Source organism: Serinus canaria, chromosome 3, assembly GCF_022539315.1.
Source record: "Serinus canaria isolate serCan28SL12 chromosome 3, serCan2020, whole genome shotgun sequence".
Taxonomy (NCBI): domain Eukaryota; kingdom Metazoa; phylum Chordata; class Aves; order Passeriformes; family Fringillidae; genus Serinus; species Serinus canaria.
This window is the reverse complement of record NC_066316.1, coordinates 68636907-68662294: the sequence shown is the minus strand read 5'-3', so window position 1 is coordinate 68662294 and position 25388 is coordinate 68636907. Positions and strand designations below refer to the sequence as shown.

Sequence of the window (25388 nt, the reverse complement as noted above, 5' to 3'; positions counted from 1 at the left end):
TCCCACGGCTGCGCTGGAAACCTCACTTCGCTGAGAACTCAGCTCTCGTAACTTCGTTCTTGTTTCTCTTTGATAGCGATTTCTCTGCGTCAAAATTTCACCGGGGTGAAAGTGCATCAGTTGTGATTGGTAAGTTTCAGTTAATCAGAACTATGTCTAATAATAGCGATTGTTTACATCTGAAACGAGGATGTAGTGAGGTGGGGGCTCAGCTCTTCTACCGTGCCTGCAGTGAAAGGACAAGAGGAAATGGCCTTAAGCTGAGACGGGGAGATGCAGATTAGATATTAGAAAAAGAAAATTCACTGTCAGGTTGGCCATGCACTGGAATAGGTTGGCCAGGAAGGTGATGGAGTCGCTGGCCTTGGACGTGTTTAGGAGGCGTCTGGATCGGGCACTGGTTGATGTGGTTCGGGGTTACAGGGGCAGTGCGGGGTTGGCTGTTGGACTTGATGATCTTACAGGTCTCTTCCAACCTCAGCGGTTCTGGGATTTTTACTAAACCTGTACCTGTGTGCTAACTGCTCTAGAGATTTGCTAGGGCAGACAGAACATGGATTCAGATGTCAGGGAGCAGAATGTTCATAGCCTGAATAAAGGGCTTTTCTTCACTGTACTTAGTGAAGAAAATACACCCACTCTACACCCTAACAATAAAATGACATCACTCCTGAGATGGGAAAGAGAGTGGCAGAGTCAGTGCAGTGCCATATCTGATGTAGCCAGCCATGCTTCTCTCATCTTGATTGAACTGCCATAAGAGCTGTGAGAGTACAGCTGTCTCACTTCTGGACATTGCTGAGACTAATGTATGGATCCTGTACTGCTATCTACTGCTTTAAAATCTTCCTGTACAGCAAAAACCAGACTTCTGGAGTAAACAACTGGGCAATAAAGACAAGAGCCCAAGTATGGCTTTTCAGACACTGCTGTGATACTCTTATACCTCACAGCAAAGAGTCAGAGAGGAGCTCTTCACTTATCCAAGTTAAAGGCTACTTGGGAAATGGTGACAGTAGTGAGGGACAAGATCTGTGTGTACCAGTTATGCTGTCCCCAATGACAGTACAGTCTTCCCTCTGTTTGTTTCCTGCTGGGACTGGAGTGCAAAATTACAGAATCACAGAATATGCTGAGTTAGAAGGGACTCTCAAGGATCATGAAGTCCAGCTCCTGGCCCTGCACAGGACCACTGCCAACTGTATCAGACATAAGGCTTAGAGAGAAGACCTTCCACTTAAGATCAAAATTCTGGCTCCCAGTAGCTGGGGGAACAGGGAATGATAGTCTATCTTGCTTTTTCCAGTGAGAACTGACTGTATAAATTTTTCTAAATAGACAGCTTCAGTAGAACTCCTTACTGTTTTTTTAATCACATTGTAATAGAGGGAAGAGTAAGGAGCATAGAGAACAAAATTCAGTCACAGTGAAGACAAGTAATATATTAATGGTAGTTGGAAATATTAAAAGCTCTGATAGTCTCAGGCTCCTGATCTGTTTCTGAGGGTTTTTTAATTGAGCATCATTTAGTGAAAGAGTTGGTGCAGTTCTCCTTAGCCAGTTTTATATTGGATGTGCAACAATGACAGACGCTGCCAGAATGTGCAGGCTCTCAAAGAAAGAAGAAGCAGCTGGAGAAGTTAGACTGCAGAACAGGAAGAACTGAACTAAGAAACTAAGGATATAAGATTTTTTTTTTTTTACTCCATAGTTTAGAAATAACCCAGATGATGGTGTCTGATCTACTGTCAGTTCATTGTCATAAACTGTGTGAGAGAATAGAAGTTAACAGATGGTCTGAGTCACAGTGCAGAAACATAATTTTGTTTCTAGGTAAGTTTGAAAGCAGAAGAGGAATTTTGCATGGTGTAAGACTCATGATGAGTTTGCTGTAAAATGACAAGGATGATATCTACAGAGAACTACACCATGATAGTGATGGCTTGTAGGTCCAGGGGGTGATGGAGCAAGTCTGTCACTGCCCACTGCATTTCCCAGAAACTACAGCAGGACAGAATGCTGACTGAAAGTTTGGGTTTATAACTTACGTTAACGTTGTCTTTCTTTGCCTGTGCTTGGGGTTGGGGAGTTGTCTCTTTCAGAGGAAAAAGGATTGCCTGTTCTTCCTTGTCTCTGCTTACAAATTTCTGATAACTGTGCTTCAGTTACTGATAATGATGCCTCTGACATATTAGGAAGCTGCCCTTGGTAAGGTCGATAATATGTATCGCGTTTTTCCTAAATTGGAAAAACCTGTCTCTTTGCAGCATATTATTGAATTCCTGTTTTGGCTGTGGTGTTTCACAAGTAACCAAGTATCAAGAAACAGTTTTTCTATGGAATTGTAGAGGACCACATTTGGTCCATGAAGCACCATGATGTATTTTAGTATCCTGTAAAAAAACTGAATGTAGATCCTCCATCTCAGATGCTTTCTGGTTTTGAGTATTTTCTTACAGAATTGAGGATTAGAGGAAATGCATTATCGGTGTACCTTATTTCCCACTATTTCAGCACAATCTAGGATTTACTGTGGTAGCATAATGAGTGATGAATTAATAGTTTGTCATTTAAAACTAGCATAATACTTTGTGCCATTCACATATATTTTCCAGTGTTCTTCCTGTGCAGTACTTTGCAGAGGAATGCAAGCTTCAAAGACTGAAAATAGAAGAAAAGCAGAACCATTCTACTGGCTGTCAGTGGCAAAGCCTAGGACCAGTTCTGAGATTGTAAATGAAGCTAGAGATGCTCTACAAACAGTAAAAACTCAAAGGCCATTCACACCTACAGATGAACAAAGGAAACTTTTTGGGTCTCAATCCTCACGATGTTCTCAAAATAGACGCCCTGTATGTTTTAGGTACTGTGGCTTTAAGATGTTTTCAAATATCCTTTAGCAACAAGAGATTTGATTCTCTAATTATTCTTCCGGTGGTTATTTTCCCTGTGTTAATCTGTATTCCTAATCACATCCTTTGCCTTCTCCTAATGATCTTTACTGTTGGTGTTAATCTACATGTCCAGGAAGTTTCTCTGGATTAGAGTTACCAGAGGCAGTCACTATGTTAGTTTTTTTATGTGTAGAATAGTATAAGAAAATAGTCTGTTACTTACCTTTTCTTGAGACAATTGAATGCTTTTAATTGAGATAGTCTTCAGCTTTTTTCCTAGAACATGTGAAAGCTTGCTTTTTTTTTCCTATAACCTATGTGCTAGATCTTTTTTCAGAGCCTTCTGAGATCTTTTAAATGTGAAATTTAGGTCCTGCAGTTTGAAATGCTCATTTTCAAACAAAGTTTTTACTACCTCAGAATTATTTCTAGGTGGAGTTTTGTTACCATGATGTGCTCTTGTAACTTTTTCTTTCTTCCATTTCCCCATATTCACTGGCAAAGGGAAGAAGCATGCAATTAAAAAACCCAGCTGATCACACAACTCTGAATCTGCTTTATTCTAACTATGTTTCATTTCTTTGTTAGTCTTGGTACATCCAGTTCTGATTCGTCTGAATCAAGACCAAATTCTGGTGTTCGTCTAAGTCCACTGACTCATGTAAGTACTCTGGAAATAACTCATGCAGTACTGATATAGAAATATGTGTCTTGGTAGTGTTAGGGAAAAATGGAGGCTTGTTGTAACATTAGTCTGAGACTTTTTAAGTCAGTTCTCCCCAAAAGAAACCTGGAAATAATTTAAACTACTTAAATATTGCTGTATTGCTTTGTGATTCAAAGTGACATTAACAAGAATTGGAATGCTGATACTTGAGTCAGCTTTCTTTCAGTGGAAGTTTATAAAATAGGTGAAGTTCATGAGCATGAACATGTGCCAACAGTGTGCCCTGGCTGTTAGGAAAGTGGCTGATGGTATCTGGGGCTGCATTAGGAGGAGTGTTGGCAGCAGGTTGAGGGAAATGATCCTTCCCCCTCTGGTAAGGATCAACACTGGTAAGGCCTCACCTAGAGTGCTGTATGCAGTTCTGGGCTCCACAGTACGAGAAAGACATGGAGCTACTGGAGAGAGTCTGATGAACAGCCCCAAAGGTGATGAAGGGACAGGGAGACATGAGAATGTTCAGCCTGGAGAAGACCAAGGGAGGACCTTTTCCATGGATGTAAATATCTGAAAGGCGTGTGCAAAGAGGATGGGACCAGCCTCTATGCAGCAACTGGATCAGAGGCAGAGGGCATAAACTGGGACACAGGAGGTTTCCTCTGAACCTCAGGAAACAGTTTTCCCACTGTGAGGTGACAAGGCCTTGGCACAGGTTGCCCAGAGATCTTCAAAAGCTTCTTGGGCATGGTCCTGGGCAACTGAGTTTAGGTGGCTGTAGCTGAATATCGGGCTTGGACCTCCAGAGGTCCTTTCCAGCCTCATCTATTCTGTGGTTCTGTGAACAATAACTTGAAGGTAACCAGGTTGCTTTCTGTTTGGCTTACATTTCTATAAAATGTCATGATTGTAGTTTATTTCAAAACAGATAAAAATCCTTCAAGAACCACTTTTCTCCCTCTGTGAAAGCTGTGAGTTGTTTTCAATTTATAAGTGTATCTGCTCTTTCCCAGTTTTTTTTATATGTAGTCTTTAAATATAAGATTAAGTCACGGCTGTTTGTTAAGAACCAGAGATAACAGAGCATGCTATAGCAATTAAATGTGCTTGCTGCATACATTGCTTTTTCCAGACAGGAAACTTTAGAAAATTCTTTAGGAAATTGGGGGAAATATCCAAGAAATTTTATACTTTAGTAATTTGGATAAGGGAATGAATTTACATGAATCAAGTTTAAAAATTCTGAGCATACTTCTATTTAGATTAAGTATATCTACATTTGGATTTCAGAACTGGTGTTAAATTTTCATGGATTTTGTAAGAGTGGAAAAAAATTAGAGAAAACTACTGACCAATGCAAAACCTGCCTTTTTTTTTTTTTTTTTTTTTTTGCTTTGTCAATTTATATAAGTTAATACACTGTAAATTAAGAGTTTGCATTAATTATGGTGGTTGTAAGTAGTCAGTCTCACCTGTTGGCTCCTTAATACTATGGAGAGCTGTGAAGGATGGGCTGGACATTTTCTAGTGGATTCTTTATTTTAAGGAAATTGGTATTGCTTTTAGAGGTCAGTGCTTTTATGTAGGTCAAGAGCACAACAAGTGCTTGATACTAGAGATTAGGGACTTGTTCACCTCCTCCAAGATGCAAGACACTGACATAAAACTAGGGCTTTCATGTTTCTGGATCTGCATGATTTGTCTCAGTGTGATAGAAAGTAGTGCATATGATGTGAACATACTTGGAAATACTGTTTTAATGCTCAAAAGCAAATTAAAGAATAGATGTATCTCTAGAAATGTTAGCAACAGTCATTGGCACAATATTTTCTTTGATAAATAAGCTTGCTGCAGACATAGTTAAATTGAGTACTTATGAGGAATAAATAATTACTCAAGCTAGGTTTTGTTTTCTGCACCCCTGAATGTTGGCTTTCTGTGGTGATAATGGTATAAACATCGGGTTTGTTTGGTGGAATGGCATCATTAGATTCAGGATATGAAAATTTCTTAATGAGCAAGCCAGTGTACCTTCTGTTCTATTTTGAACTTAGCCCTTTGTTAGAAATTATATGGGTTTGTTTTTTTTTTATTTTTTACGTAAATGAAATGTAAATTATCTGTGCTTTTGTTTAAAAATCTTCTTTATTTTTGTCACAGAAACCAGTAGTAATAATTTCTGAAAAAAAAGATGATGCTGCTTCTGTTTTCCATCCAACACCTCCCGCTGATGCTGCAGAGGTTAGAAAAGTCAGCAGTGCCTGCAAAGGCTTATTTAGAACACCTTCTCTGAAAGATTTATTTTCTGCTAAGGTGGTTCCTCTGGATCAGAGTAAGAATGTTTTGATACATATTATTTGCTAGAAACATTACAGCATGATGGGTTTTAATATTGGTAATTACATGAATTATTGATACATTAAAGGACTTGTGTGTCCTTTCAGTGTGAATTCTGGAAGTATTTAAATGGGTTTAAGGCCGTTTTGAAACTGTGGTTTCCCAAAATGATGCTGGCTTGCACTACTGAAAATGAGTTGAAAACTACTCTCTTCTTCCTATAGGATTCCAAGTAATGGAATTTTACTGAAAGTTGTCATCAGTGAGTAAAATTAACATTAAATGCTGACATGCTCGAAGAGATAATGAGATGCCTTCATCTAAGGAGATTCCCTGATGGTTTATTGAGCCTAAAAGGAGGAATAAAAAGGAATGATATGTCTTGACAGGCCTCCAACTATGTCGCATTTGTTGTTAAGAGTTTCATTAGTGGAGGTTTAATAAAGGTCACCAAATGTGGGATTTAAAAGTAATTTTCTTGAAGATGGGAAATGGCATCTTTGCTTCCTGCATGTGTGCTGGGACTCTGTCTTTCTTTCAGAAGATTCATTTATAATGACAGTTCTTACATTCTCTGGGATTGTTACTTTACATTATAAACCGAATATTTCACTTTTTACCTACTAAACTTTACTTCATTTTTATGTATTTATTCTATAAATATATCTTTATATAATGTATCACTTCATATAGCCTTAATAAGCTGATGTTGCTAATTGAAGAAGTTGAGAAGCTAGTGTATTTGTAACCTGCCTTGGTCTCTTCCCTTTTGGGATCATGCAAATGTAATGTGAGGGGTTTTATTGTGGAGGTTCTTCTTGTATGTACATAGAAGCTACAGGATTAACAGCTACTTTTTTCCTGAGTTCCTTCATAATATTCAGGTCCTGAAATACAATCACTTTTTTTTTCTCCAGGTACAATCCACCTATTTGTAAAAGGGAAATAAAGAAGATGAAATATTAAAACTTTAAACACAACCCCAAAAGACTTTAAGAAATACTGTTCATAAGAAGACATTGACTACTTTACTCTTAATAGTCTTAAGCTTTCTCACCTTCTAAATTGATACAAGCAAATTTTGATAATGTAACACGACAAGCAGTAATTAATAACACTTGAACAAAATGTGTTCTCTTTGACTATTTCAGATGAAGTGAAACTTGATTTTGAAGAGCCACCTATGATGATGAATAGTCTTGACAAAAGTAATAATAACTGCTTAGCAGAACAAAAGTTGTACACATCATTTAATGATGAGAGTAGACAGGTAATTTGTAATGAACATACCAGCAGATCAGGAAGTGAAGACTCCATGGAAGGGACACCAGCAAACTTTTCACTTCAGCAGCAAGGAGAAAGGTCAGCATTGGTCAAGTCTGGTAATGTGCATCTTCCATACAACCTTCCTCCTAGATACTCAATCGTGCAGATATCGAAAGGCTTAGAATTAATGGTATTTGACAATAACATTACATATGCTTTAAAATGAAGCATAGATTATTAGAAAAATTTACATTTCTTCTTTTAGGAAGTTTCTACATTCAAAAGATGAATTTGTGAAATATTGTTGGTAGAAATTTGTTCAGTTTTTGTGATTGTGATTTTTTGATCATTAAGATTTCAAAACCAAGTCTTCTAATCACCGTGTGTAAAATCCTCAAGTTTAAATTTGATGTGCTTGTATTTGTAGTTTAGTCCTTTTGTTTTAAGGTGCTATACCATCTTCACTTAGCTTGACAGATGAGTAGAGCCATGCTTTCAGTTCTGGTATGTGATCATACACCAAAAGCAGGCTTAAACTCTTTAGCAATAGAAGCAGAATTTTTTGTGACTTTTAATTTTTAGTTCTTTCTTTTTTTTTTTTTTTTTGCATGATAAATAGGTGTAAGAGATTAATGAGACTCACATGCCTGCAGTCTGTTTTTACTGGACCTGGAATATCATATCCATTCTTTAATTCATAATCAAGTAATTTGTTTTTCTTTTGATTCAGATGTGAATTCTTGCTCAGGGAAGAATAGTCCTGTGGCACTATGTATAGTTGGTGTATCAGTTGCTGCATTAGCAGTCAGATGAGCAACTGTTTTGTGCTAATAACACTGAGAGATCTGGCAATCTCAGCAACAAAGAATGAAAAACACTTTATTTTTAAAACACATCCTTGTAAAACTTGTTCACTATTAAAAATACATATTTGCCAGTAGGTATCTGCTTTCTAGCATGTTTGTATGCTTAGGGAAAAGCTATTTCCCTGGGTATTCTTAAGGACCTTTGATATTAAAGATTATGTTATTAATTTTATAAAATGAAAGGCCTTTCTATTACTAACTTGATGATAGCACTTAATATTTTAAGAGAATGTTGTCCATTGAGGCTGTTTTAGTAAATGATACATACCAGAGCTATCATAGGACTCTTCTATATTAAACTGTAAGCAGGATTTTAAAAAAAGATAGATTCTAAAAGAATGAAGACTTGTTGTAGCAAAGAAAAAACTCCATGAGTGTGGAGGAAGAATGAGAAAATAAGAGCAGAGATGAAAAATGTAGGTGAAAAAAAGAAAAGTTAAGCACTAAAGAGAATACTTTATCGCAATATCATTTTCTCTCTTTAAAATCAGTGATCTAATAACTTCTTAGATAAAGACTAGTTGGATTATCATACTACATGAATTACTGTAGTTTGAATTTTATTTAATAAAGGTGTGGTGTGAAGTACTTCAGGGTTGCAGTGGAAATGGATAGTTCCTTTTGTGGAATATGCTGGTTTGGTTGATGATGTCCAAGTGCCTCTAACAGGAAAGGGTCTGTTGATACTTTTGCTAATTCAAAAGAATGACCTTCCTTCTCAGTCATAATTTTAAAACTTACATGTATAATTGAACAGCTAACCCATTAGGCATGCTTCCTGTCTGTTCAAAACTGTACACTTCTCCTTATAAGAACAAGAGCTCTGAAATTTTTTGGTTTTGAGTTTTCGTTACTGGTGCTGTTTGCAATTATGAGTCTCATACATCAGTTAAATTAAATCTCAAATTAATGGCCTTAACATAATACAAAAAATTGCTTTCCAATGTTGTTCTGACTAGTTTTCTCCAAAATGGAAGAAAAATATAACATTCCTCTATCTTTCTGTGTTGAATGCAAGATCTGTATTTTTGAATGTCCCATTTTTACCTCTTCTGTGTTCTTGAGTCAGAGCTGGTTTTTGCCCATACTTAGGAAGCGAAGCTTCCTGACACCATTTAGGTGCTCCTGTGGCTTAAAGCACCACGTATATCTGCAGTGCAGCAAGATGCACAAAAATAATACAAAATGCTTTCCCTTTAGCCACAGACAAAGGTCTCTCATCTGTATCAGCCCAAGCAGTTCATGCCATCATGTGATGGGATGGATGTGGATAATCTCAGCTGCTCTCATAAGTTGTATCTTCTTGCTAAGACCAAACAACACATTGGTCCAGTGTTTGTTTATGATACTACACAAGTCAGGCAGACCTTGTTCTGTGTGCTTGGGTGAGTTCAGAGATGTCATTCTTCATCTGACATGGCAGTTGAAAGGTACCACAAACCTCGCCTTCCATATAGTTTGTTGAATTTGGTTTTCATGATAGTTGTATGTAAAAGGGTCCAGAACCATAGAGGGGTCATTGCAGTGAGAGATTTGGCATTCTTTCTCAGTAGAACATGTTTACTAGATGATTGTAAGGTTAGATTGCATCTGGTTCTGTATCATAAATACTTGAGGTATCTTGTATAGGGTTACAAGATATTTTCTATTTAAAGTACATTGCATTCAGGAGTAATGGATGAAAGCTTAAAGGAATGTCAAATCTTTTATTATCTAGTGTCCTGTCATTTTCTATATGAAGCAGGTGTCAACCTCAATTCTGTATTGCAGTGACTTAAAATCCTTACAGGAATTAAGCAAGAGGATTGTAGATATAGCACACTTCATACAGGGGGAAGCGTGGGACTTCCTACTCCCCTTTCCCTACAGTTCCTATATACCTACTGAAATAATTTCTCTAATGAAACCATTTTTCTGCTAATGAGGAAACAGTAGAGCATGGCAAAATAGCATGGCAGATTCCTGCCATTAGTGCTATTATATTTATTTTAAAGGCAGCAGAAGGGAAGTATTCTGTTCAGCAAGAGACTTGATCACTTTCTATCTCACATTCTTTTGTTGTCCCAAAGACTGAAGAAAAGACTGAATAGTGCTAATGAAATCACAGCTGCCTTGTAAAGGTGCTAGGGGGAAAAAAGAAAACAACCTTTTGAGGGGGAAAGCCATTTGCCACTTTGTTTGCAAATCTGTTTTGCAAATAACATTCTAGATGTAATAGAATAGGTATATTAATTGAAGCAGATTGAATTTATTGACATGTTGCCTCAGGAAAGCTAGGAACAATTTTGGCAATCATAAGGAAGCTCAGTTTTGTTTACATCTTCCTCTAACCATTGTGCCTTGCCATCTATTGTGATTGCTATAGAAGTGAAACTTCTGAAATGTTTTCTGCGTTTATATATTTCAAGAGAAGTGTCAACAGTGATGGCAGATTTGCTGATGAAGAGCAACAGTTTCCTGGGTGTGAAAGAATGATGATTTTTTTTTTCCTACTCCAATTTCTCAATATTCTGAAAGTTAGTTGTCATTCCAGGACTTCTTAAAAGCAGAGGTGCCTTGAGTGAGGAAGAGTTTGGAGGCAAACAGTTCATTCCCAAGTGGCTTGTTCTTTTTTAGTAAGTGAGTTTTATAAAGAGCTACAAAAGAATTAGCAGGTACTGTAAAGAAGATGTAGTGTGGCCTGTTTTCTCTCACCATTGCTCTCTTTATTAAAAGCCTGTTTTACAGTATCCTTGAAATATATTCTTCTTCCATGAGAATAGTTTCTCTTTCTTGTGCTTTTTTAGAGTTTTGGAATATTTCAATAGAAAATGATAAAAGCAAAGAATTAAATGATAAAGTGAATAATACATTCATAGAATAGGGTGGGTCAGAGGGGACTGATGAAAATTACTTCTCTCTGGTTGCTTAAACTACCCTCACATTTGTGCTCAAAATATACATTCTTTTTCTCTTCAAAGAAAAGGATTCCCACAGAGGGGAGAGATTTTTTTTCCTGAGGGGAGCACCCATGTTTTGTTCGGGGTGATGTTTTTGAAATGAGTAATATGGTATGGCTATTGGTTTGAAGTATGGTCTAGCTAACTCTCCAGACTTTTTTCAGTATTTTTATCTTTCTGGTTTTTTTAAAAAATTATGTATATTGACAACCTTTGGAATTCTCATAAAGACAGAGAAACAGGAAATTAACCTGCTCTCAACTAATCTTTATCCATTTCTGCCTCAGTTGCACTGGCTATTTGGATCACTGATTTTGAGTGGTGGGAAATCCTTCATAGGTGGAGCTTTCTACAGTGTTTTCCAGATTGTGACATCTACCCTTTCAAGAAGGTGACTGGTTTGGTCTAGGGTTAAGGGATAGTGAGAGAACACTGGGGAAGAAGAATTCTTTTTTTTTCAGAACTTGTTACAGACTTCTAAAGAAAAGGGTAAGAGGTAACTTTTATCTCTGGTCTCTTAGCTCACAAGAGAGACAGTGGAGTTTAGGCTCATTTCTGCCCTGTACTCTAAGGACTCTTTCCACTCTAGCACTTAGTTTCAGGTCAATATAATTGGTCTCCAAATCTGGGAGATCTAGGCCTTGAGAGTCCTTAATACCAATTGAATTGCAATTCTGGAGTGGGAAAGCGTGCCACACAAAGGGTAGAGAAGAAATGTCAGTTCAGTCTAGGTAGACCTCTAGTAACAGTGGATTTAAATTGATTTTCTCTTTAGAAATGCAGTGTTTATTCAAGATTCAAGTTAGGAAGATGGTGAGGGTGTGGTTTTCAGACTCAAATATATTTAGGCTAATGTTTTAGATATTTTTTATGGTTAGAATTAGACTGTCTGTTGTCTGGTTGCCTTAAGATACTCTGCCACAAATAGATACTGTTAATATTTTCAATATTAGATAGAATATGCAAAGACTGTGAAGAATAAAAAGGATAAGGATAGAGGTTTTGCATCAACCTTGATTATTATTTTAAGTCATACTGTTTAACATGTGCATGAGGTTCTCCATCAACAGCCTGTATAAATAAGAAAGGCTGTATTTTTTTATCGCTGGAGTTGTCATAAGAAATGAGTGAGCTATTCCCATGATTGTGTTTACAGGATTGTTATTTACTCATCTTTAGGATGACTCAGAGTGTTGGTCTGTTTGTCAATATATTTTTACAAATTATGTTGTCTTTCCACTAGTTATATTTTCTCATATCACTGGTATCAGTTATGCACTTGATTATAGTTTTCACTCCCTTTGTTTTTTTCCTCTTCTTATTATGTTCCTTATAATCCTTTGCAGTTTCTGAAATAATTTCAGGACATCTATATTACCAGCTTTTAAATTATTTTCATGCTTTTGAGAAGTTTTGTGGATGAGAAGTAAAACTGACTCAAATTGTGTGTAATTGGCTTAATACTTTATTTTATATCTCTTTTAGCTGTCTGCCAGTAATTTTGTCTCCATTGTTTTTTTGAAAAGGTAAATAGTCTTTAAAAATTGAGCTATTATACTGGGGTTTTTTTTCTTTGAGGCTTTTTTCCAGATTTTGTTTATCTGTCTTGTTTGTCCCTCAGATGACATCACAGAATGGAAGATTCTGTGGTAACTGAGTAAAATAGGGACAGATTGTCTTAAGTGGCTCAGTGAAGGTCAAATTCTTTGTCTAAAAGGATAAGGTGCTTTTCAAGTGCTAAGTTATGGTCAAGAAGGAATCAGTTGGTTTGCAATAAAAAACATATTCCCTACTATTAAAATAATGAAAGACAATACCAGAAACTAATTCTGATGTCCTTCTGGCAACACAAAATATCTGGATAGTATAATGAAATTGGAATAAAGGGATTAATGAGAAATGCAAATGTTAATTGGTATGTGGAAAAATTAATTTCTGTGAGAGTAAATTACAAAACTAAATACTAATTTTTCTCATTTTGCCAAAAGCTAAAAACACTTCCTACTAGTTGCTTTGGCAAAAATACTGGAATGTTGTTTATACTTCCTTTCAAAGTCTATAAAGCAATGTCTTCTTGTTAAGATCAGTAATTTTGGTTTAGAGTTAGATCTCTTGTTTCTTGATCACTAAACACTTACAGCAGAGGAATCATGGTAGCAGGGGATTGTGTTCTGAAGCAGTGGCTCTTAAAAGCACTGTGTAAATGAACCTGCTCTGAAAAGATCCATTGCTGCAACTCCACATCTGACTCCTCCCCTCTTTGCCTTGGGGCCCTTGCACCACTTTGTCCCTTGCTGCTGACTCAGGGCACTAAGTACAATGGAGCAAACCCTAATTCCCAGGATCACCATTAGCTCCTTTAACTTTCCTTGGAGCTGCTATTATTCTTTTTGAGACAAAGCTGCTGAGTTTGGCTGTGCCCTGATAAACTTGGTCTAGAGCCCTACGTATCTTTGCACAGGGCTCCACAGTGCTCCTGCCAAGAGATCTCATGAGCTGTTCATGAGACCACAGTTCTGAATCATTTTTTAAAAAGTGCTGACAGTCAGTAGATAAACAACCCATTGGCTGATACACCAGAAGGGTTGTCCAGAGGAGCCTCGGCAGGCTGGAGAAATGGTTTGACAGGAACATGATGCAGTTTAACCAAGACAAGTGCAAAGTCTCACACCTGCGCAGGACCAACCGCAGGCACTATTATATACTGGGAGTGATCCAGCTGGGAGGCAGCTTTGCAGAAAAAGACCTGGAGGTCCTGGTGTACACCAAGTTCATAGAACAGCTCAGGATGGGAGAGACCTCAGAAAATCATCTAGCCCAATCTTTTGTGAAAAAGAGAGTAGATGAGATTATCTAGCACACTGTTCATTTGTGTCTTGAAAACCTCCACTTCACCTGGGCTGCTGGGACCAGCTCCAGGCTCCCCAGTGCAACAGAGATGTTGAAATGACTGGAAGGAAACCAGCTACTAAAATGTGAAGGAATCCTTTGTATGAGGAAAGGCTGATAGATCTGGAACTTTTTAGCGTGGAGAAGAGAAGGCTTGGCAGGGGTTTTATCAAAATCATTCAATACCTGGAGGGAGGGTGCATTGTAACACCATCACTGATTGTGGGACAAGAGCTCTTCTCCCCCATGGCAAGCTCTCAAAACAGGAAAAACTACTTACCTGTGATGATTCTTTTTAAGGATTTCATGGTTGTGTATATTTCCACAACACCTCCTTGCAGCTTTTCCCTTTGTAGTCCTTATAGAATTGTGAATCTTGGGTTGAAAGAAAAGCACTCGGCTGCTTAAATAGCCAAATGATCCTTATCAATATAGGGCATTCCATCCTGGACAGTGCCAGCAATGAAAATAAACCCAGATTACAGTGTAAATGTGTAGTCACCCTCTGAATATACAGGTGAGTAAAATCTCAAATGACATTCTTTCTAAATGGCCTCTCTGTTTAAGGATTATCCACAGTCAAGGGAACCAAGCTCTGATCCAGTCTGGAAGAACACCTTTGTGCCTAGTAGTCATTTTGATACATCTGGCTTTCCTGAACAGGCCCCCATGATCTGCTTAGCACTGCTTGAAATCTGTTCTTCCTAAAACTTGGTGAAATGTCTTGATTTTTGGGTGTAGATACACCATGTCTGGCTTTCCAGTGCACACAACGTATGTTGGTAAAATCAGATGTTCAGTGCTTGTATTTATGTATAAACAGTCTGCATCTACTGCAGTGCCTACACTATTTTTAGAGTTTTGTGAAAAGTTAGAAATTGCTCTCCTAAACTTTTGCAGACCTGAAAACATTGATATATCACGGATCCAAAATTTGTAAAAATTTCAGTTACATTTTTGTGTTTAAAATAAACTAGAAATAGGAATTTTGTGGGAGCTGAAGGGGATGTAATGAAGGAAAATACAGTGGGGAGAAACTGAATGACTATGAGAGGAAAATGGAAGAAAAAAGATTTGTTTACCTTATCAAAATAAAGACCAAATATAAAAGGGCTGTAAGGTTAAACAAACTATCTGGAGCTTGGATTTGCTTCTGAGGAAGTAACTTAAAGATAAGAATGGTGGTTCTATAGATATAGAAAGGGCTCTGCAGTTATAGATGTGTAGAAATCATGTGCTCATAATTAGAATTCTTAGCCTTAATAAAAAGGGCATGTTTAAAAATGGAAAAGAATCTGTTTTCAGACATCAGATCGTGTCTACACAATTTCCTTATAGCATTTACTCAGGGCATGCTATGCACAGTCTGTGTGTTAGTAGCTCTGTGCCTTTTTAAGAATCTGTTCAGGTTCTGGTTTACATGGGATAGTCGCAGTTCCTGTCTCTACTTTAGGAGAGAGTCCACAGATCCAGTTTACATGGGTACAAAAGGAGAGGCTCGTAACGTCTGGATGAGCAAAGTTGTGTGAGGCCTTGGCAGTTGCAGAAGGAGATACTATGGAGCTTATGAGGTTGTCCATCCCACTGCCCTACTTTTTTTCTCACTCCCCTTTATTCCTGCTCTTCCCTTTGAAAAGTAATCTGTATATTTTTCATTCTTTATTACACTCTGTCAGTCACTGTGGTTCTCTGTTCTTCTCTCACTTTGTTATCTAGTTTTGCCTCTCAAAGCTGTAACGATATGTGAGATGTTCCAGGATCCATACTGTGAGGAGAGGGTAATGTCAAGAGGGAATGCCTGGAAGCTGGACAATTCAGAAATTGTCTAGAATTCAGAAAAGATGGTCATATTCTCTTTTTGTTCTAGTTGAGCTTTGCTATCTCACTGACCACAGGTGCTTGATAGGCACAATTCTGCAGAGAAGAATTAACTTGTTAGTATTAGACCATGTGTCCCTCTTAACTGGCAACTAAACAATCAGGGGTACCATACATACATCTCTACCAATAATTAATTAAACAAAGGAATAAGTCTCTGGCTTGGGGGCTATCTGCAGTGTCATAGGTTATATCAATACAATGAAACTATTTTTAATACACACAAGGTAGTGTCTGGGAATGTCCCTGCCTCTACTTATCTGTGCCCTGTGCTCAGGCATTTGTCAAGGGAAGTATCACCTTTCCTGGGCCAAAACTGTAGCAGTGGTGATGATAAGGGTCTAAATCTGTGGGACAGTGTGAGTCAAAATTCAGGCCCAATGCCAGACTGCTTAGCAGGCAGGGAGGTGGTCAGATTCTCAGATGTTTAAGGTGCTGTATGAGGAAGGAGCCCAAGCACTGTTCCTTCATTGGGATCTTACTTTCACACTTTTGATTCAAACCTTGCTGTTGTGTGCAGCTTCTTTGGAGATTACTCGTTCATTTCTTTGCCTCTGGGATATAGTTCATAGAAATTTAGTTTTCCCAAGAATACCATGGAAGGGTGAGAGTTTGCAGGTTTACTTTAAACAAGAGGCTCATGGCAAGAACAAGCAAGTAAATTTCTAAACATGCGAAATTGCTTAATAAATGCAGCTTTCACTTAATTATCCATTTTTTCACCAGGGGAAAATACTGAACATGTATTGGGTCTGGCTGAGATGGAGTTGATTTTCCCTGGAGCAGCCCTCACAGTGCTGTACTTGGCATTGAAGGGTGTTGTTGATAACACACCAGCAGTTGGCTACTGCTGAGCAGTGCTCCACAACATCAGCACTGGCTCTTCAACTTCAGCCTGGCACCAGAAGGCTTGGGGTGGGCAAGTTGTTTTGAGGGGACATAACCAAGACAGCTAGACAAGACTGACTAAAGGGATTCCACAATGTATGATGTCTGCTCAGCAATGAAAGTTAAGACAAAGGAAGTGAGAGGGCATTTATTATTATGAGGTTTGTCCTCCAGAGCAATCACTCCAGAGCATACTCAAGCCCTACTTCCTTGGAAATGGCTAGACATTGCTTTTGGTAGGAAGTTGAGCATAAATCTTTTGGTTTTCTTTGCTTCTGCAAGTGGCCTTTGCTTTTGCTTTAATAAACTGGTTTTGTCTGGGCCCGTGGGTTTTTCTCTATCTTGTTTCTACTCTCGGTCCTGCTGAGGGGGGGGGACTGAAAAGAGTGGTGTCACTGGGCACCCGACATCTGTCTAAGGTCAACCCACCTCACCACACTACTCCAGAACTGGCTCACTTTCCTTTTGGAAGTCCTCACACTGTGTGTACATTCAAGAAAGCAGTGCTCTTCATTGAGGCTACTATGATTTCTTTTATATGAGAAGGACAAAAATGATCTAGTTGCCAAGTTCCTTTTCTTCTGTAAATCATCAGAGCCTCTGTCAGTTGATTTCTTGATGAGGCCCTTATCAGACGATCAGATTTCTGCCAATTGACTTTGTTTCCAAGGCAACCACTCTCTTGACAAGCCAGTTCCCTTCAGTAGTAGGTGACTTTATTTTTTATAATAGGTTGATTATATTTTAACTGCATTGTTCTTAATAAGATACTTGTATTTAAATTTTAATCCTAAATGAAAATGTGAAGATGACAAACCAAGTCTGTGTAACTTAAATGAAGTTGGCAGAGTGGTAAAGACACATAAAGGGATTTTTAAATCTCTCACAGAATTCCTAAATTGTACATATTCCCTAAAGATAAGCCTGCCCATGAACCATTCCCAATTATATAGGTATTCAGGGTATTCATTTTCTGAAAATAATGGAAGTTTGGGTGACTTAAGAGGATGTTTCCCAAAAGCATAGATGGTTGTACTGCTGGTATTCACAGAACAATTTTTCTGTTTTCCTATTAATTTAAGTCTCTAAACTGGTGATACTGGTGTTGATACTGGTGTTTAAAAAACAACAGATTCCAGCCCAACTTCTTTTCGTGCACATTTGACGTGGTCTTACTCTGCATCTCACACATGTGGTGTTTCTCTCTGGTGAGTTAACTCATCCTTTGCTTCAGTGGCTTTTTATATTAATCTGTTTTTGCTTCCAACAAAACTCATAGTATTTTCTTTGTTGAGTTTCTTGGATTCATCCTGGATTTACATTTTCAGGGAAGAGACACAGACAGGATATAGTTACAAAACTCTTCCTCTGAGGAAAGCGAATTCAAACATCCTTATTCATAAAGGCATGTAGGATCATCATGCCTACACAAATTCTGAAGGTACCGATTTCTGAACATAGCTATGTTTAGTATACCATGACTGAAGTTGTTTTCTTGCTTATCCCGTGTCCTTTCAAGTTGTAGTCTTGATTTCAAACATGACTGAAACTTGTAGAAACATTTTTGAAACTTTTAAAGTTTGTAGGACAAGGCATTCACAGAAATGGAATCAAATTCTTGTTTCTTCCAATACATTGAACTGTCTGTCGTGTGCTCTAAGCCCCTTCTTTCTTAGTCTTGTCAGAGAGCTTTAGAGAGGCAAGCACTTGTCTTTATTACTTTATAAAATATTGTTTCCCTAGAGGAGTAGAAATTGCTGTATGTGAGCTGAAATAATTTCAAGGTTGTTTGTGTAAGCATTTGGATTTTGGAACACTTGAATCCTCATGCTGTAAAAATAAAGCACTATTCACTGTTAGCCATAATGAAGCAACTGGTCCTCTGTAATGTGATTGCTTGGGAAATTTCTCACTGATCACACTGAGCTATCCAGTCCCTTTTGCAGGGAACTGATCTTGCAAGAGCTTTCTCTTTTATTCTGTCTCCATCTGTTGACAGGATGACTTACATCTTCTGTCTGGACTGACAGATAGGATTTAGGCACCAATCCAGCAAACTCCTTAAACAACAGTTTAGTTTTAAGCCTTAGAGTAACTAAATTACCTAGTTTAAAATAAATTGAAATAAAGTTGCTAACAGACTACTGTCATCTTCAGAATGGAGTTCAGGAGATTAGGTTGTATTGGTACACGAACTTTAAATGGAATAAGAAGTGTTAAATTAGACATACATTGAGAATGCAAAGCATAGATTAAGACTTTCCTCTTTAGTACAGGAGAAAAGATTCCAGTTTGATAGCAGAGAGTCTACATCTTGTATATTTCTTTTAGATCAGTGCTGCTTGAGTGTGTAGCTAGGCAAACAGAATAAATAAATAAATTTATTCTAGATGTATGTAGTAGTTTCCTCTGTCCAAAGAAAGACTGACCATAAAATCAGCAGGAATTATGGCATTACTTTGTAAAACAATAGAAATGGCAACATACCTGTTGTACTGACAGAACTAGTGACTACTACACAGTTAGCAATAATTCACTGGCACTCAGAGAAATTCTAATATATGCTTTAAAGGTTACTCAGGTGTTTGTTTCTCTGAAAGGTCTTCTCATTAAATATTATAAAAGTGTTAATCCTGTCGGAAAAAAAATACTGTCCATGTGAATGCACGAACTTACATTTTTAAGCTAGTTGAGTTTTATATTCATTTAATGAAGCTGATGGTAAAATAGAAATTTTATCTTTCTGAATTTAGTTTGGTTCATCTTTCATTTTATTGAGCAAGCAGAAATGTTTAGTTTTTGTGTTCCATAATGGTGACCTCTTGTGGTGTGAATATGTCAGTATTTCTGAAGGAGCTTTCTGTAATACATATGGGAGGAGGTTGTATTTATATGTAATTTTTAATGAACAGCTAATTTACTAACTTAGTAAAATAACATCATCTTTTCCAATTAGTTATTAATATGCACAACTCAATGCATGTGAAAGAACAAGCATTTTGAGCACAGTCTTCTGATAACGCTTTTGTGTGTTCATACTGCATCTTTTAGTGACCAGATGGAAGAGCCTGGCAAAAAGTCATCACAGCTGAGGACTTCAGGACAGAAGAGAAGAGTAACAGGTACAAGGGATTTCAATATCCATTCAAAAAATGTGAAATACAGTCAAATAGAAATAATGTAATTCTCGTGATTTGCCAGTATTGTTCTTTATTATTCACTGAACAATATTTTTTGGTTTTCTAGATATATTGGGTTTTCTTACTGTTCTTAGTGAAGAGAAACAATATTCAAGAGATCTTCACTCTAAATATCTGTTGGTATTTTTTATCTTGCTTTTCCCATATCTAGGCTTAAGAATTTGCCAATCCATTAACACCTTATTTGCCCATCACTTTTTGTAATCTGTCACAGTTGCACAGAAACTAATAAAATTATGCCAGCTTGTATTATCTGAAGAAACAGATTTTGGATTGCTGTGTAGGGATGCATTTTGCTAATTTTACATAACAGTTTTTAATATTTCCTCATAGCTGGCACATTTCATACATCACAAGCACGTATTTCAGAGTCTAGTATGGAAATCTGAAGTTTCTACTGTGCTATTATTGTGCTTTATTACTATTTTTCTAGAACTGAGAAATTCTGTTATTCTAGATCATTCTGGCAAAAGCTGTACTGTGCTCTGCTCTTGATTCTTTATGAGGAGCAGAGAGTATTTACCATGTCATGCAAGTTAGTACACTTACAAGCCTTTTAATTTGTTTGTGCTATTTTATTGGTGTTACTGAAAATATAAAGTGTGTTTTTAAGATTGTTTCTTTTGAAGTCTCTTTTTTTAACATTATGTAGCTTCCTTAGTTGGTGCATGCTTCATCTTTTATCCCACAGTAAAGAGGGAGATAGCACCAGGAATTCTCAATCATTTCTTCTCTGCAATGGGATTCTGGGTGGAGTGTTCATTTACAAATTATTTCTATTTTCTGATATGAATTGTGTTTATGCTTTGACATTTTAGAGAGGAGGTAGACTGTTTTAGTATTGATCTATTTGTGGCCACTCAGAATTCAGTGAAAAGGCTAAACATAAGTCAGGCAGTACTCAGCTTTTCAAAGCTCAGTGTTGCTAAGGCTCTTGTATTTACATGCTAAAAACAGCAACCAATAAATGTAGACTGATTAGTGATTTTTTTTTTTTTTTGACCAGAATGCAAAGCAGTGGTTAAGACCTAGGAAAAACGGAGGCAACCAACTTGAACTTGCTGCATTCTTTTGCCTTGAGTTTTTTTTCTGTTGAATTGTGGTTTGCTCTATTAGAAAGTTCTGAACAGCTTCTGCAATATTTTAAATATAGCTAGTACCCTAACTTTTCATCAGCAGCTAAAAAAAAATCTCCCAGGACTGAGACACATAAAATTGAGTAATGTTGCTTTACTTTGTAGTCGTGTATTGTCTCGTCATTCTTACTTGTTTAGTAAAAGCTGATTATCTTCTTTTTTATTTAGGTCTAAGAGATAATTATATTTAGATATAAGGTGTACCTTATTTAGATATAAGGTATAATTATTTTTTTAAAAATTATGCCATTATGACTTTCAGTTTGCTGTATTCTTCTGATGAATATGAGACAAGTGAAACAGAGCAGTACAAAAAAGCATCTGTTCTTTTCATTCTGAACTGAAAATTAAATGGATTTGTTAATATTTTTTTAAAGTGTGAAGTTTGTCTCTATCTGCAAATGCATGCCTGAAGTTTTCTATTTCTTGACTAATGAAGTTAAGTATATGTGTAGTTAAGAAGTCAGTTCCATCTTTCAGTTTAGGAGAGGTAGCTACAGATAGAAAATAAAAGAAATAATTGAGTCAATATGTGGGTTTTGTGGCAGGAAGGAAGTGTGCACACTACTGTAGTGTTCTCATTTCAGCTGTACTTTTACATTATCCAGAGCAGAATTTTCACTTCATTGCAGACACTGCATAGTGTTTTATTAATTAGGCTACTCATCAATTTAAATAAGGCTGTCAACTCATTTGATCTAGAAAATAAAAATGCCATGCAAAATAATAAGAATATAAATATTTGCTAATAATCTGTACTTATATATTATATATATAACAAATATAGTGTATTGCTTATGAAATAGCAGCATTTTTATAATCTTTTGAAATAGGTCTATTTGGTAGATTGTGTGTAAGATGTAGGTAGACATCTAAGAAAAAAAAACTAGTATTTTGGTTATTTTCTAAAGAGCAGGTGTTTAAAATATGAAGTTTTAAGTTGTTTTACTGTTCCAAGTAATGCCAGTACACAGTCACTATTTTAAGGTCTGAGATACTGTTCTTGTGATGCAAACCTCTTATTATTGGTGTTCTCGGGTAGTATAGTCGTTTTTGTGTTCCTTCATATTTCAGTTAGGAATTCACATTGTCCTTTAAATGCAAGAGCTAGTAATGGACAACAAGAGACATTTTCAGACAAATCCATGACTTAAAGAAATGTGTATAATTAAGTCTTAGTGGCTTTCTTATTTAATAGAGTTGTGTGACTTTTATTTCCCTTTAAAAAAACCTCAAAACAAAACAAATCAACAAACCAGACCCTGTCTTTATAACAACTTTGCTTGCTTGCAAGATAAAGAGCTTAACCCAGTCTTGAACTCCAAACACATGCCTACACGCCCCTTGTAAGTGTTGAGTTTCACAACACTTGTAGTGGCCCAAGTCTTGTTCCCAGAAAAATTCTAGTCCGCTGGTTTTTAGGTCTGCCAGTTTTTGCCTTGGTGTCTGTGTTATTTTTTTTTTTTTTTTAAATTTTCTTTTTGAAGCCAAGTATAAAAAGCTTAAGTATTTTTAAAAACTCTCTTTGTGAAGTGGACAAGGTTTCTGATCGTGGAAAGTAGCTTTTTCTGAGTCACGGGGGTATTTGGCTGAGGGTGGCCAAGAACAGTGGGAGTTGGTTGTCTTCAAGATTTCTGTCTTGTTTTTGGAGGCAAAATATCTTTCACATAGCTATAGTTTATTACTCATTTCAGAGGTTGCCGTGTGACAAACTGCTGAATGCAATGAAGAATAGGAATAAACATGGATTTTATCAAAGTTTGGTCGTGAGGTTCGCAAAACTAATTGCATGAAGTAGTTACAATTGCTAACAGGATGTAATAACTAACAGGACTTTTCCCTAACTGACCAGTCAGTTAATCAAGCTTAGTGTAGTATCATGCATATGTACTAGATAAAATTCTACAATCCTAGAGGATTGTTTGTAGTATGCATTTTTTTAACAAATAATAAGCTGTCACGTGAACACAGACCTGAGAAATACTAGGACACTTGGATGTTTAAGTAGTCATTACCTTCCAATTCAGTGATCAAATGAAACATTAATGTCAGCAAACAAAAGCTTTACAATACAGCTTTACGTATCAAACCACTTATCCATCTAGTTTTGTTTGAAATGTTTATTTTTGAGAACATGTAAATAGAAAGAAAATATTTAATTCATAGAATAACCCAGCATATAGCAAAACGTGACATTTTAAGATTTTTTCTGACTAATGAATAAAATATTTGTAGTTCTTTATCTCTGTAGAAAGTGAAACCTTCACTGAATGTGTTCTTTTGTTTTGAATGTATTTTGAAGGCTTAAAGGATGAAACAAGAATAAATGAATGGGAAGAGGAAGATTTCTTTTGGCATACAAGGATTCTACCAATTCTGCATGAACTGGAAAAAAGTCGGTAACACTGCTCTGAAAGGGTGTGTTTTCTGTACTGTTTCTTGCAGGAAGCATAGGACTCATTTTTGTTTTACTATAAATAATAACAGTAATTGGGGTATGTGGTCTTTTATGCTTTCATATGTTCAGTGACTTCACAGTGTAAAACTGGCCTGGGCAGTCTAGGTGGCCCTGCTTGAGCACAGGGATTGTACCAGATGACTTTTCACAGGTCATTTCCAACCTTACCCATTCTGTGATCCTGTGAAAAACCCAGAACTGGTTTAGAGAAGATCTTGTCTGATTAAATTACCTTATTTTAGACAGCATAGCTCTGCCAGCTTAGCAGTCAATGTTGAGCTAATAATTTTAAGAATAAGTACTGCACAGATTCACTGCTTTAACCATAGACTGTATTGAAGGTCTCAATCCATTTTAAAAAACTAAGGAAATCTGAATGAAAATTTCCACTTGTGATTAAAGTGTTAGATGTGCCAGAAAAGTATGTAATGACTCAGAATACTGAAGCAAAATTGAGTAAATTAAGTATAGCTTGAAAGGTTAAACGCTGGGATCCATTTTGCATTGAAAAAGTTGTTCAGTTGCCTTCTTTAGACATTGTATTTATTTGAATGGTGGGAATATAGAAAGTAGATTTGTTTTTACAAGTAATTCAGTTTTACAGGATCTTTACCAGTGTTTGTGATAGCATGGTACAGATTAGAACTTATTTTGCATAGTTTTTCAAATGTTTATGAGTATGAAGCACCTGTACACTGCTAAGTGATTCCCGATATTTGTAATTGTTTAAAAAAGACAGGATTCTCATTCCCATGTCTGTCACTGATGTACAGAAAACAGTGATCAGGAAATTTGAAAACAGCTAACTTCACATTTTCCTTGCTTAATGCCAAGATTGTCAAATATCAGCCACTGAGTTACAGTTTTGCATGGGGAGATATTCTTTATTTGTAAGCAAAATAAAATTTAGAGGTAAAATCTAATCATGTCTTTCCCTTGTCATGAATGTAGCTAAGGAAAATCAGTTTACATGCCCCTTTTTCTCAGTCTTCACTTGATTTGGTTAGTGTATCGGGGTTTTTCTAGCTTTTATAAAAACCTGATTATGGCTTAGTTTTTTAAAAATAGATGACATTATCTACTGATTATTTCTCACCAGTTGATTGAATGTAGTACTACATATACCTTATGACCTGAGTTTTGCTACTTCTTGAATAATAACACAAATTGTAACTGAATTGCATCATTGCCTCCTGCAACTGTGTGGTATATTGCTTTCTTTAGACTGTTTACTGCATAATTCTTAGGAATATTAGAATTCCATAATTGAAATGCTTTGAGTGGGTCTGTTGGTAATTTAGTATTTTTTAATTTTGTGTGCAGTCATTTGCTTCATACCTTTTAACTAATTCCCTGCACATTAACATAGGTTGCGTTTTATTTTTCATATATTAATAGAGAAGCCTTTTTCTTCACCTTCCTCATGCAAAACATTTGCAGAAGCCTTTCCATGCAAAAACAAATCTGAAGTTAACCTGGAACTTATTTATTGCCTAAATTCTTCTGAATATGATGTGCTTGAGTTGTTTATAATATGACAAAAAAAACCCTAGTCTCTTTTTCTAGAGGAACAAATAATTTATTTTGTTACATTCCAATACTCAGGTGGTTAAACTTTAAAATTACCCATGGGATGAGTGATGAATAATTTTTTTGTCAATTTTGATGAAATGGAGTGTAAGACCTTTCAGTTTTCGTTCCTTGCCACTTCTGTTTAACAGCTTACTGGAGCAGAGCATTTAGAATCATGCTAAATTTTGTAAAATTTTCTGTCATGATGGGAGTAGAAATGGAATAGCCATTGCTGTTCCTTGGGTGTGGTGATTGCAAATGGAGAGCTTCCAGGCACTTCTCAGCCTGAGAGATCAGTCCTTAAATCAGATCAGTCCCTGCCTATAGGGTAGGGGCCTCAGACATATTTCATCACAAGTGCTTTGCCTCCTTGAATATGACTTTATTTCAGCGGTGAAGTACAC

The 25388-nt window shown here is 36.6% G+C and overlaps 1 protein-coding gene across 4 annotated transcripts in view; it reads left to right on the top strand.

The window, feature by feature from the left end:
• The window catches only part of ARMC2 (armadillo repeat containing 2), an 81111-nt gene that overhangs the window by 284 nt on the left and 55439 nt on the right, over window positions 1–25388 (top strand). For 3 of the 4 annotated variants that reach the window (XM_018917652.3, XM_018917649.3, XM_018917640.3), the window contains exons 2-8: window positions 77–129; window positions 2616–2863; window positions 3483–3555; window positions 5716–5887; window positions 7044–7254; window positions 19670–19740; window positions 23257–23349. In XM_018917652.3, coding sequence (XP_018773197.3) covers window positions 2646–2863; window positions 3483–3555; window positions 5716–5887; window positions 7044–7254; window positions 19670–19740; window positions 23257–23349 — 838 coding nt within the window. In that variant the 5' untranslated portion in view covers window positions 77–129; window positions 2616–2645. Of the gene's footprint in view, window positions 1–76; window positions 130–1735; window positions 1834–2615; window positions 2864–3482; window positions 3556–5715; window positions 5888–7043; window positions 7255–19669; window positions 19741–23256; window positions 23350–25388 lie in introns of those variants that run through there. The other variant, XM_050973132.1, reaches the window with a different exon arrangement.